The sequence below is a fragment of the Microtus oregoni genome, unplaced genomic scaffold (genome assembly GCF_018167655.1).
Source record: "Microtus oregoni isolate MIOR12 unplaced genomic scaffold, Mior012 000002F_ref0000024, whole genome shotgun sequence".
Lineage (NCBI taxonomy): Eukaryota > Metazoa > Chordata > Mammalia > Rodentia > Cricetidae > Microtus > Microtus oregoni.
Genome location: NW_024543061.1, coordinates 24,532,383 through 24,545,709, shown reverse-complemented (window position 1 = coordinate 24,545,709; position 13,327 = coordinate 24,532,383). Strand labels below are relative to the sequence as shown.

The window sequence follows — 13,327 nt, the reverse complement described above, 5'->3', positions numbered from 1 at the left end:
AATCATTCCTGCAAATTGTCCTCTGAACTCCGCACACACTACAAACAAGGAAACAAATAAACATATATGTGAGTGTGTGTATGCATACATACAAACATCAATGTAATTAAAACAACAACGACGAAAGGGCTATAAACGCCTTAACTCCACCAGTCAGCAAACCCTGCTACACCGAAACGCCGCGACAGCGCCACAGGGTCCCCAAAAACAACAGGAGCAGAGCGGTCCCCGTAGGCCTCTCCGCACCCCTCCCCACCCACGCCCCGCCTCTTAGAGAGCTAAAAACAGCCACTTCCTGCCTGGCGGCCCTCTGACGTCAGAGGGGCGGTACGGCAGGAGGAAGTGCCCTCGGCGGAAGTGCCCGCCTCGCGGAGCTTGGTTAGGATGGATGCAGGTCGATTCCTTCTGCGTCGACTCCGAGCGCCCTTCCGCTCCCTGGCTCTGAACGCGCTCATGGACGCGCCACGCGCCAGGGCCATGCACGACGGGGGCGGCCCCCGAAGGCTCGCCATCGAAGGCAACATCGGTAAGGGCCAGAAAGTGGCTTTCGAGCCTTGGCCTCCGCCGAGTAGGTGACTGACAGGCTGGGAAAGGAAACTGGGCTCAGATCCTGCCCCAGTCCGGCCCACTTCACCCCCTTCTGCTGCCACCACCCGACCTGCTGTTTCTGCTTGTCAGGGTTTTTCTTCCACAGTGCACCGTGGGTTTTGATTTTGGGGACATTGGGCCTCAGAACCCGGCCGCCTACTCACCCATGGGGACGTAAAAGCCACGCAAGCTGCAGATAGCCCCAGAATGGTACGGGTTTACTGGCGTGTTTCTTTCGTTAGAAATAGACGCTACAGTGTCCCATTTGTTTTCCCAAAATAGGATTGCCAGATTTAGCAAGAATAAAAATAAATGCCCAGTTTACATAGAATTAAAGGTAATTTTAGTGTGCCACACGCAGTATTCTGGACATACACTTCAAAATGACCCATTGTTTATTTAGACTCAGTTCTTAACAGATCCCGCCTTCACTATTTTGCCGTACCCCCGTGTTAGCTGCTCTGTGAATGATTACGGTGTCCTTTTATTTTATTTTGAGGCGGTCACTATGTAGCCCTAGCTGGCTTGGAACTTGCTATTTAAACCAAGGTGGTCTCGAACTCCCAGACATTTGCTTGCTTCTTTTGAAAGATCTCATTTTTTAAACTTAGAAATATGTATAACATTTTTGGTTACAAGTAGTCCGGCATCTTAAATTGAAAAGAAAAAAAAATTGAAGCAAAATGGTTCAAGTTAATGTTGCTGAATTCTGAGAGCGCTGGCCTCTGCACAGAGACCAGTCCATAATGGGAATCAGCAGGTATGGAGTGCTGAAGACAGTCCTGCAGCAGATAGTGTTTCTCATTTTATTCATACATCAAACCACCCTATTTCCATCTTCCCTGTGCCAGTACTGTTCTTGGCCCGAGGACACAGCCATGAACAGAGCATGTAAAAATTCTCCACTCATGGGATTTGAAGAGGGAGGGATACAGGGGTCGGTCCCTATTGAACTATAGAGTGAGCAAGGTGAACAGTGAAGGTAGTGATGAGAAAGATGAAGAAAGATTAAGGATGAGAGATTGAGGGTGATTGTTTTCTAGAGTGGTAACTGATGATGTGAGATAGTGAACCGTGTGAGTAGTTAAGGATCCTCAGTCCAGGCAGCACAAGTAGGAAAACCTGGGGATCGAATGGTGTGTGCGGTGAAGAGGAGGGAATCCATCTCGGCCGGAGTGGGATGGCGGAGGAAAGCGGTGGAGGGAGATGAGGGTAGGTAGATCCCAGAAGCCATCGTGGGTTTTACCCTGAGACAAGAAGTCGTTCAGTGGTTTGAGGAGTTGAGGGACAACGGCATCACCTGTCCAATGCATTGAAAGTGGAAGACGTCGTTCGGGAAGCCATTGCAATGGTGACAGGATAAGTTGGGCCCAGGTGAAGGTTACATTTTAAGGTAGGGCCAGCTGGACCTGGTGATAGCTGAGCCGTGTAGTGTTGGGCGGGTCAGTGGTGAACTCAGTCGTTTTCACTTGGACAGCCTGGAAGACTTAATTTGGATTTTTCTTTTAAATGTGTATTTGTTTGCATACTTATTTTATTTGTGCCACTGAAGTCCATCCCAGCCTTTTAAAAAAATGTTTTAAAGATTATTTTGTTTTTAGTTTTGTTCTGTGTGTGAGCATGTGCAGGTTCCCTCATAGGCTGGAGAGTTACAGATGTGAGCCACCTGCATGGGTAGTGGGAACCAAATTCAGGTCCTCTGGGAGGTACTCTTAACTGCTAAGCCATTTCTCTAGCCCAGACCATGTGTTTTGTTTTTGTGTCATGTGTCCCCCCCCCCCCCCCATCAGAATCTTGCTTCTGTAGTTCAGGCTGGCCTTGAACTCCTGTGGAGCTCAAGCTGATCTTATAGTACCTGGGTTTACAGTCACGCAATAACACACCCAGCTCAGTTTGTCTTAGAAGTCTGGGAAGAACAGATTGTGTTAGTGGTTTCAGGAGTTGGGTTTTTTTTCTGGAACTGCTCTTGTAGACCAGGCTGGCCTCAAACTCCACAGAGATCCGCCTGTCTCTGCTTCCTGAGTGCTGGGATTAAAAATGTGCACCACCACCGCCTGGCTTTCAAGAGTCTTAAGGATGTTTGGGGTTTGCTGTGTGGCTGTTGGATAACCAAGTAGAAGTTGGGTTGTGAGTGGAAGATGCAGTGCTAGACATATAGGTGGTATTTAAGCCAGAAGACTGTAGTGAAGGAAAGTCCTATGGCCTGAGGACCTCAATAGGTCAGGAAGATGAGGAGTCCTGGGCAGAGGAGACTGAGAAGAGAAGCCGCAGAGGGAGAAGGAGGAAGAAAGACAGTGACATCCTGGAAACCCGAGCAGAGCAGTTAAAGGGAGGGGATGTGGATTGGGTAATACTGTTTGAGTGGAGATTTGGGTGATCTTGAACAGTTTCAGGAGGAGACTTGAAAGCCTGCTTGTCCTAGATTCTAGGAGAATGGGAGTAAAGTATTGCAGGCATGCCATGGTTTGATAGCTGCAAGTGGAAGAGGGTTTGCACTTTTTTTTTTTTTTGGAGGGGGGTTTTGTTTTTGAGACAGGGTTTCTCTATGTAGACCAGGCTGGCTTTGGACTCAGAGATTCACTTGCCTCTGCCTCGTGAGTGCTGGAATTAAAGGTGCGAGCCACCACTGCCCAGCAATTTTTCTTTTTGTGAAAGAGTAAAACATGTTAGTTTATTTAAAAAAAAAAATGGTCTAGTTGCTAGAATGCATTTTTTTTTACATTTTTTATTACATTTACCTACTGTGTTTGTGTGTTTGTGTCATGGCTCCCGTGTGGAGGTCAGAGTAACAGCATTCATCTTTCTGTCTTCCTGTTTTTGGATGCAAAACTGCCTTACCCTCCTGATGCCATGACTTCCTCTCATGACAGACTCAAACTGTGAAATAAACCCTTCCTTCCTTCGATTGTTTTGTCAGGTAGTTTGCCATAGTAACAAGAAAAATAAGGTAGTGGCAGAACAAGAGGTTCACAGAGGATGACTGACCCAGTGTTGGTGAACCCGTACATGCTAGTTTATCCTGTTGGCAGCAGGCGGCCGTCTGGGCTACTGTAAAGTTGAAGTCAGTGTGCCATAACCAGATTAGTTTCTAGAAAGATCAGGCTACAGTAAATGAATAAACAAACGCTTCATAGAGTGGACACTTTCCGTGTCAGGGTTGTTGCGGGACCCATAGTCTTTTTCCAGTTTGCCCAATGCACAAGTTTCTTTGTTGTAGTTGAAGGAGGAAAGACGACACGGGCTTGAATGGAGAGAGAAAGAAATGGCACTTCAAAGGATTGTCTCAAGTTGAGATTGCCAGGACTTAGTGGCTTCTTAGAGGTTAGTAGAGGAGGAGGGTGCTCAGGTTTATGGTTTGGATTGTGACTCAGAATGCAGACGATGGATTAAAGGAAGAGATGTTCTGAAGAGATAAGAGTGATACATTTTGGCTGAGGAGTCTATGAGACACACTGAGGAGATCTGAGCAGATTGACTGTGTACCCAAAGTGCAGAGAGACTGGTAATGGTGCTAAGATGCCAGGCATGGAGCTGGGGACAGGTAGGAGTAGGTACAGCAGAGTGACCTGGAAGACTCGTCTGACTTGGCTTTAGTCACCAACGGCTGCCATCACCACACACTCGGATGACATGTCCCACACAGAGTTACTCATCCTGTGTGGGCTGGCAGAACTTCCTACCCTGACTGTGTGCACCTACGTGCTGTTGAGATGGCACGTTCAGTACCTTTCCTGGGTCGGAGTCACCAGTGCCCTGTTTAGCTTTGTGTTGTCCTGCCTTTGCTCTCAGTCAGTGATTGCCAGAGTCCTGTCCCAGCTCATCCATGTGGGTTAGTCATTGGTACACAGAGGAAAAGGGATGGCTTCGGGTGTGATCCTGAAGCCAGGCACGGGTGTTTGCTGCAGGTGAAAGTTTGGCACCTAGAACTCCTGAAGTCCCAACAGTAAAATGCCTAGCTGATCTAGTTCTGTTCATCCTGGATCTGTGTCTCCCACTGTCTCCTGAAGTCCATTATTGTGTGACTACAAACCCCATTTGAAGTACAAGTTGCCATATGAGATAATATCTGTGGGCCATCTGAGTCCATTCTGATTTTTTCACTTTCAGAGACCTACTGTGAGAAGAGGAGACAGTAAATTCCTCCAGTTTGGAGACTTGTGTGTAAGACAATAGAGGACTTTGCTAAATTCATGTTTTTCCTGCATTCAAAAAGATATCTTATGCATACTGGTGTGTCTTTTACTTGTATCAAATTTTAAAAATGAGCAAAGAATCCTTGTGGGGAAGAACCTACCTCTTTCTAATACTGGATTCTCTTGTCTCTGTGAGTCACCTCATTCATATCCCCCCATTTCTATTCTTAGTCCCTGGCCGGGCACCCAGCATGGGAAAGGAGTCTGTCTTCATGAAGTGAGCTCCCAGCCTAGCTGGTGAGAGGGCAAGAATGAACAAATAATTACAGTCTAATGCCTTGGTGAACTAGAGCAGGCAGTGATTAATTCTGCCTGGAGATGGAGTGGCTCTGGAGAGAGGTCAAGGAGGCTTCAGAGGAAGCGACAGTGGAAGGCTGAGTCACTGGCACGGTGGGGAAGGAGAGCTCCGCCAGTCAGCTCTCACCTGCAGCAAGGCTAGTTCTCATCGTGTTCTGAGCTAGGAAAAACCTTTTTTCCCCTTATAAATAGTTTCTCATGAGAAGAAAGAAAAAGAAGGAAAGAAACCAAATAAACTTATTAAGTTTCTTTAACACTTGTTGACTAAGTTTTCCCAGAATGCTTTTAGGATTAGAACTTTTATGGTCCTGGGCTTAGTGTCAAGGTTGGAGAAGAGGAAGGACTGTGAGGGCAGAGCTCAGCTTTAGGTACTGAGCCACTTTAATGTGCTCTGAGAGCTTCTGTGGGGTGAGTGCACACAGCAGCAGGCATGCTCTGAGAGCTTCTGCGGTTGAGCGCACATGGCGGCAGATGCAGTTCCTGACATAAAGACTACATTTTCCTTCCTTCCTTCCTTCCTTCCTTTCTCTCTTTCTTTCTTTCTTTCTTTCTTTTTTCAGACAAGGTTTCTCTGTAGCTTTGGTGGCTGTCCTGGAACTAGCTCTTGTAGATCAGGCCAGGCTGGCCTCAAACTCACAGAGATCCGCCTGCCTCTGCCTCCCAAGTGCTGGGATTAAAGGAGTGCACTACCACCACCCAGCTAAGACTACATTTTCTTGGGAAGAAAGTTTTCGATATGCTGGACTTCTTATTTATCTTTACTGCCCTCTGACTTTAGTAAAGGCTTTTGAATTTTTTCCCTCATGTTTTCCGTTTTTGAGGAAAAGAAAATGCCAGGTATGGTGTTGCACACCTTTAATTCCAGCACTAGGGAGGCACAAGCAAGTGGATCTTTGAGTTTGAGGCCAGCCTGATCTACAGAGTTAGTCCCAGGACAGCCAGGGCTACACAGAGAAACTCTGTCTTGAACTCTCCCCTACCCCCCAAAAGAAAAAATGCCCAGAGGTGAGAGTGTATTTTGAAAGTTCCCATGAGATTCTGGAATAGTAAATTTAGAATATAGAAAATACGGCATCTGGGGCATTAGGTCCGCTTCTGTCTCTATCATATTGTAGCATAATTAACTATAACAAGCATGCAGTTATAGAACCGTTTATGGGAAGAAAAGGCCATGATTTGGGAAAAGATGAGCAGTCACAGCAGAACTGTCTAGTTTGAAGCAGGACCATCTTAAAGGTAAAAACTTCACATGGTGCAGCAATAGGAAAGAACTTCCTGTATAATCAACATGGAGTTTACCAACAACTCAGTCTCTAAAGGGAGACCAAGAGGTGGGACACAGCGAGACCAATAGCAGTAGCAGGGGGCTCTGAGTTATGCTAACTCCAAGACTAAAAAAAATTATCCGAAGAGAGGCTGGCAGTAGTCATGGTATTCTTGTCAGTAGCAAGCCTCTGTGGTAGTGGTGAGCCACACCCACTGTGAAACCTCTGAGAACCCTTTTATACATTTGTCTTTAAAGATTTTATTTTATTGTCTAATTATGTGTATGCAGGGCCTGCATGCAATACCTGTTGAGGGCAAAAGAGGGCATTGGATCCCTGGACTGGAGTTATAGTGAGTTGCCCGACGTGGATGCTAAGAATCGAACTAAGGTCCTCTGGAAGAATAGTAGCGATGACAACACTGGAGGTTTACTACACCATCTCCAGACTTTATTTAAATACCTTGCATTATTGAAGTGATAATTCCACATGTGTGGATGGTGCCTGGGCACAGCTCAGTTCTTTTTTTTTTTTTCTTTTGAATTTTCGAGACAGGGTTTCTCTGTAGTTTTGCAGCCTGTTCTGGAACTCTGTCTGTAAACCAGGCTGGCCTAGAACTCACAGAGATCCACCTGCCTCTGCCTCCCGAGTGCTGGGATTAAAGACGTGTGCCACCACTGCCTGGCACAGCTCAGTTCCAGGGGTATTCATTCAGTAAATGCTATACCCCATAGTGAGTTACCCAGGCTCTCCCAGTTCTCGGAACCTTCCCTCGCTGTTTACTGTCTTTCTATGATGCTGTTGGCTTCTGGTTACTAAATCGGCTTTCTAGAAGGCTTGGAGTTGGTGGGAGCTGTGCACAGGGTGCCCTGAATGTCAGAAGTAATTGTTCCAGTAATTGGAACTGTAGGTTTCCCTTTGTATTTGTTGACTTTCCAGGTTTTGAGTATTTAACTGGCATGACTCGAAGTCTCAGAGTTCTGACTGCCCTGTCATAAATTGGCACCATCTGATCTCAGGTAGGCAGCTGGCGCTCCCTAGCCTGCAGAGGCTTCCCATCTTTCCCTTTCAAAGATGCAAGCAGAGCTAATGATCATTCATTTCTAATCAGCAGAGCAGCTGCCTTCATCTTTTTGTCTTATTTTTTAACTTTTTATTTGTATTTGTTTGATTTGAGACAGTCTCACTTCATAGCTGAGGCTGGCCTGGAATATGCTCTGTAGCCCAGGCTGGCCTCCAACTTGCAGTAGTTTTCCTCTATTCTTGGCCTCCCAGTTGCAGAGCTTATGGGCACAAGCCACAATGCCTAGTTTTTTCATATTACGTTAAGTAGTTCTCAGGAGCTGGCAAGATGGCACAGTGGGTAAAGGCACTTGCTGCCAATTCCACGGACCTGACTTCAGTCCCCAGGGCCTCATATGGTGTAAGGAGAGAAACCACTCCTGCAAGTTTTCCTCTGTCCTCTGCACACGTCATGGCACACAGGTAAATATCATTTTAAATGTCTAAATAACTTTTCAGCCTAAATATAAGGACCATCTTTAAGACTTACTGAACAACCTACACTCTAAATATTAGCTACCTAGGCCACATATTTTAAGCTGATATCCACTCAGTACAGGCAGCACCTCAGCCTGTTGGTAACTCTCCAATGTAGCAGGACTTGGGAGCTCACCAGAGAAGTCACTGTGATTAGAGGTGAGACGATGGGCTTGGAAGAGGAAGGATTAAGCTGCTGGCCTGGAGCTGCGAGGGAAGGGAAAGCATTTACTCACCTCTGTGTGGGAAGAGCAGAGGCAGAGCAAGAGGAACAGGCAAAGTTGGGTGGAGGTGGGACAGAGAAGAGCGTGACTGCAAAACTGTTTGTACTCCTCCTGTGTTCTCAGAGGAGTGGGGTGCTGTGAGGAATGCCACAGATTGATGTGTGGGCTCCCTGCTGAGACATGGCACTTCTGATCAGTCACACACACTCACTCTCTCCTCTCCCTTCCTCTCCCTCTCTCTCTTTCTTTCTTGGTTCCATTTGGCGTCCCAGAGAAAGACCACTTTTAATAACAGAGATTGAGATTCAGGGCCCTTCTGAAGGTTTTTTCTGTCTTTTTTTCCTAAAGAGAAAGTCTTATTACATAGTTTTGTCTTGCCTAGAACTCAGTATGTAGACCAGGTGACCTCAAACTCAAAGAGCTCTGCCTGCCTCTGCCTCCTAGGTGCTGGGATTAGAGGTGGGAGCTACCACATTTCAGACTGGTCCTTTTTGAAGGGAACTGAAATTAATATTTTTTTTGTGGAGGCAGAATGTGGGGCTAGTTTTAGTTTTCAGTCCTAGCAAAGCCCCATCCTCCACCTGGAGAAACAGTTGTCATCGTAATGATGGAGTCACATCTAGAACACCATGCCACTCGGAAAGGATTAGCTAGCCCAGTGTAGAGGTGTCAGCGTCAGCAGAGACTTGGCACCTGAGGGCCATCTGAGAAAACCCTTGACGGCTGGGTAGGAATTGACCAGGAATGGAAAGGGCATGCTCCAGCAGACGTGAGAGCAGTGCAGTCTGCTTTCAGGAGAAAGCATGGTATGAGTAGGGGCGCAAGGCGCTGGGGCCAGCTGGAAAGCTGAGGCATGAAAGGGTAGGGAGGGACCAGGTCCTGTTGTATCCAGACCCCGCTTAGAGGAAGGCAATAGGGCCAGCAAGATGGCTCAGCCCTGACCATCTGAGCTCAACTCTAGGACCCACGTGAAAGGAGAGAACTAAACTCTCATGAGCTGTCGTCTGACCTCCACACACCCACCACTGTACATAAAAATAAATGAGTGTACTTTTAGGAGAAACAAAGGCTGGGGAGATGGCTTAGGAAGCAAAGATGTCTTCCGTCAAGGCTGATGACCCGAGTTTGGTCCCCAGGACCCAAATGAAGAGATCCAACTTCCACAATTTGTCTTCTCATCCCCCTATGCATGTCATGGCACGCCTCCTCACCCCAGGTGATGGGTGGAGATATGCATGTATGTATATGTGAATATTGTTGTTGATGAAAGCAGTAGGATTTTGGTATTGAGACAGTGTCTCATTATGTATCCTGGCTGGCCTCATATGCACTGTCTAACCCCAACTGACCTAGACTCATGAACTTCCTGCCCCAGCATTTCTGATTGTATAGGGTACCCCGCCACGCCCAGTCCTGGCAGCCTTTTAAGATGTACTTCACATGCAACACAGCTGTGGTGTGGAAGTTCAGTTGCAGAGAGAACAGCTAGAGTAAGAGAGGCAGGGGACCATACTGCTCCTGTTCTGGAGGTGCAAACAGAAAAGGAACAAACAAGGAAAAGTTAAGAGATACAGGCAAATGGCCTTGGGGCCTCTGGAGGTCTGGCAGAGGCCATCCTTACAGCAGCGGGTGTTACCTTGCTCTAGGTCTGGAGGGTGAGGGAGCTCCACGTGGTGAGTGGAGGATGAGTTTATTTGGAGAACACCCTGACTTTGAGCTGTGCCTGGGATGTCCAGAAGGTTCTGTCCACCCAGAATTCAGGACAGAGGTGTGCTAGATGTAGGTGTAAATGGAAATCAGTAGGGTCTTGTGGGACTAGGTTGGTTCCACCTCCTTGCCATCACCCCAATCAAGCCACAATCAACTGTTGTAATGACTTCTGCTTTAGCTCAGTCTTCTTTTTATGTTAAAAATCTTTATTCTTTTTTTATTCTATGTGTCTTTTACATCATGTATCTTGATCCTATTTATTTCCCCATCATCTCCATCAATACCAGCTATTCCCCCCAAATAAAACAAAATTTAAGAAAAGGGGAGAACTTAATGTCATCATGGAAGCTGCAAGTGAGTCTTGCTGTAAACCCCTTTGTCCATGTATCTTTACTTGCAAGTGTTCATTTCAAAGGGTCATTGGTCTGATTCAATGAAAGCCTCTGGTTTCTACTACACTATCGATACTGGGCCCTCTCTAGGGCTCCTCTTGGATATCCTGTTGTTGCCCTGTGTTGTGGGGATCCTCAGCTTTGGGTCTATAGGTCAGATCCCTTCTTGTGCTCCAGCAGATTACAGACTGGGGGGATGATGGGGTGGGCCAAGTCATGTCCTTGGGTCTGGGCCTGGGCAGCTATAGTGTTGGTCCACCAGGTGTGAAGTGCGGACAGCTCTCCTGTGCTTACAGTCTGCATTAACAGGGCTGACTCCATTATGCTTTCCTGGTGAGGGGCAGGGCCTGCTCTCCAAGTGTTGCATCAGCCCATTCTTAACAGGTGAGAAGGAGGGGTCAGAGAGATGGTTCAGTGGTAAGAACATTTTATTGCTATTACAGAAGACCTGGGTTCAGTTCCCAGCACCCCTGTGGTAACTCACAATCATCCAGACCTCCAGTTCCAGGGATCTGACACCCTTTTTTGGTCTGTGTGACTTCCAGGCACACAGGTGGTATACTGACATACATGCATACAGGCCAGGACACTCATACACAATAAAAAATCAAAAGCTGAGAAGGAATCTTGTCATTTCCCTGCTGAAACCCATTGCTGACTTACCTTTGCCCGAAGAGCTCAAACCTGTGAGGCCCTGTGTGGCCTGCACTTGACTGCCTGTCTGCCTGGCCACCCCCATCCCCAACCACTCTTCTCCCTCACTCCCCATGCTACATCCCTGCCAGCTGCTTCTGGGGTTGCTCCTCCCAGACCTTGGTTCATGCTGCTGCCATATGTAGGTTAGCCTTCATCCACCCTCAGCCTGACTACTGCTCATCCGTCAGGTGACATTTCTTCAAAGGAGCCTTTTGAGCCTGCTGAGCTGCATCCGAGGCAGTCTGCATTTCCCTTCTCAGCACAGCGTGATTTATTAGTAGCTTCCTGTGTGTTTGCTTAGCGCCCATCATCCATGTCCTCTGAGGATAAAATGCATCCAGTAATTTATTACCGCATACCCTAGTGCTCCACAATCCCGGCTTGTTGACTCGGTGAGGCTCAGAATGGCCTTTCCTTCAATTCGAGTTCCTCGGGCCTGGCGGTGTAGTCACATCACTAAGTCTCACCCACTTGTGAAGGTTCTGTTTTCAGCAGTTACTAGACACCCCGCCTCCCAGAGGTTGATTCATTAAAGCCGCAGCCTGAATCCAAAGGCCATGTCTCCTTTCTGTTGCCCGGACTCACTGTGGTAGCTGGTTAGCTGCCCATCCTATCACCAGGCTGACAGTCAATGGCTGCCAAGTTTTGAAGCTGGAAAAGCTGGCCCTTGCTCCCGTGAGATGGGCACTCGTGGCAGAGGTTAGTGGCTGCCTCCTTCACCCGGATTTGGGAAGCATCCCAACACGTGCCATTTGCATTGCAGCTGTGGGCAAATCCACCTTTGTGAAGTTACTCACGAATACTCACCCAGAGTGGCAGGTGGCTACAGAACCTGTAGCGACATGGCAGAATGTCCAAGCTGCTGGCACCCAAAAAGTAAGTTTCCAGCTGTGGGGGGTAGTTGGCAGACACGGGCAAGCAGTCCGTTTGGAATAATTTAATTCATTCTAAGGAGATGAAGTAGCCCAGCTTGTCTATTTTAAATAACTTCATTCCAGAAAGCAGGCCGCGGAGGATATGACTTGTTTGAATATATTTAGTTTTGATTTTTGTGGCTTCTGTATGTCTGTGTAAGCGCCTGCCTCCTGTCTGTGGTTTCCCAAGCCTGCCGAGCCATCCAGGCTCTGAAGATGAATGTTGTCATTCTTACCCTTAAGTATTTAAATTGTTGTTATTAAAGCTGACTGGCAGAATTAAAAGTCAATGAGGGCGTCACAGACATGGGAAGGGACTTTACTGAGCATCTGGTCACCCTTTGAGTCACTGCAGAGACAACAACTCACATTTTTTTTTTTTAGAGACAGAAATCTTCAATAAATAAATAAATTAAAAAATAAAAAAATAAATAAAAAAAAAAGAAAAGCAATTGAGTCCCAGTAGCTGAGTTAGCTTAAATTCTTTTAACCTTAATGTTGGGAGGTGTTGTTCACAGGTTTTTTGTTTTTTGGTTTTTTTTTTATTAAATTTATTTATTTATTAAAGATTTCTGTCTCTTCCCAGCCACCACCTCCCATTTCCCTCCCCCTCCCCCAATTAAGTCCCCCCCCCCCCCCGCCCCCAGCCCAAAAAGCAATCAGGGTTCCCTGTCCTGTGGGAAGTCCTGATTTCTCTATGGAAACAACTCACATTTTTAAGGCACTGGTCTTAAAAATGTCTGCCAGGTCTCTTCCGGGCTGGACGGACCTCATGTGTTTTACTCACACCTCACCACTCAGCCCTAGTGTCAGCTCTGCTGATTCTGCCACTGCTGGAGGTTTGTGAGCCCCGCCCACACCATTGTGGATGGGGAAGGAGTGGCAACTCGTGCTGCTGGCCTCATGAGCTTCTGCAGGCACCTGGAACTTGGGTTGAGTGGCTCGGTCTTGTTTTAGTCACTAATGACTGGTCAGTTCTTCATATGTTGAACCACACTGAACCCCTATGACTGGGGCTCCTTGGTTCAGGTACTCTTGCCTTTTTAAATCGTAGCTTTCTGTGCTACCACAGCTGCTGTGTACAGTTGAGGCTAAGAGGGCTTTCTCCTTCTCAGACCTAATCTCTCAAACACCTCCAGGTTGCGCTGCTGCAGCGTGCAGCACTTCCTGTCCGCTCAGTTTACCGGGAGTGAGTGCTCCCGGTGCTCTGTGTGTAGAACACCTAGAGTGAGTCTGGACTCCAGGGCTTGTTACCCCATCCAGAGTGATGCTGCCTGTGTGGCTGGCATGCTGTGCTGATTGGAGGTATGTTTTGCCAGTCAGGCATGCAAGTTTATATGCTTGTAGGTATGCAGATGTGTATTTGTAAAATTTTAGAAAAATTAGGAACAGATTGTATGTTTTTCTAAGTATTCCAGAAGCGAGTAGTGACATTTTAAAATAGACTCACAAAATCTTTGCTGCTCCACTTTAGGAATATTGGAGCTGAGTTCTCCACTCCTGGCTGCT

General features: G+C 47.1%; 1 protein-coding gene across 3 annotated transcripts in view; it reads left to right on the top strand.

Annotated features, from left to right (window-relative positions):
* The first annotated feature begins 338 nt into the window (after window positions 1-338).
* Window positions 339-13,327, top strand: part of Dguok (deoxyguanosine kinase) — a 30,859-nt gene continuing 17,870 nt past the window's right edge. For 2 of the 3 annotated variants that reach the window (XM_041638599.1, XM_041638590.1), the window contains exons 1-2: window positions 339-526; window positions 11,668-11,780. In XM_041638599.1, the coding sequence (XP_041494533.1) occupies window positions 385-526; window positions 11,668-11,780 (255 nt within the window). In that variant the 5' untranslated portion in view covers window positions 339-384. The remainder of the gene's footprint in view (window positions 527-11,667; window positions 11,781-13,327) is intronic. The other variant, XM_041638609.1, reaches the window with a different exon arrangement.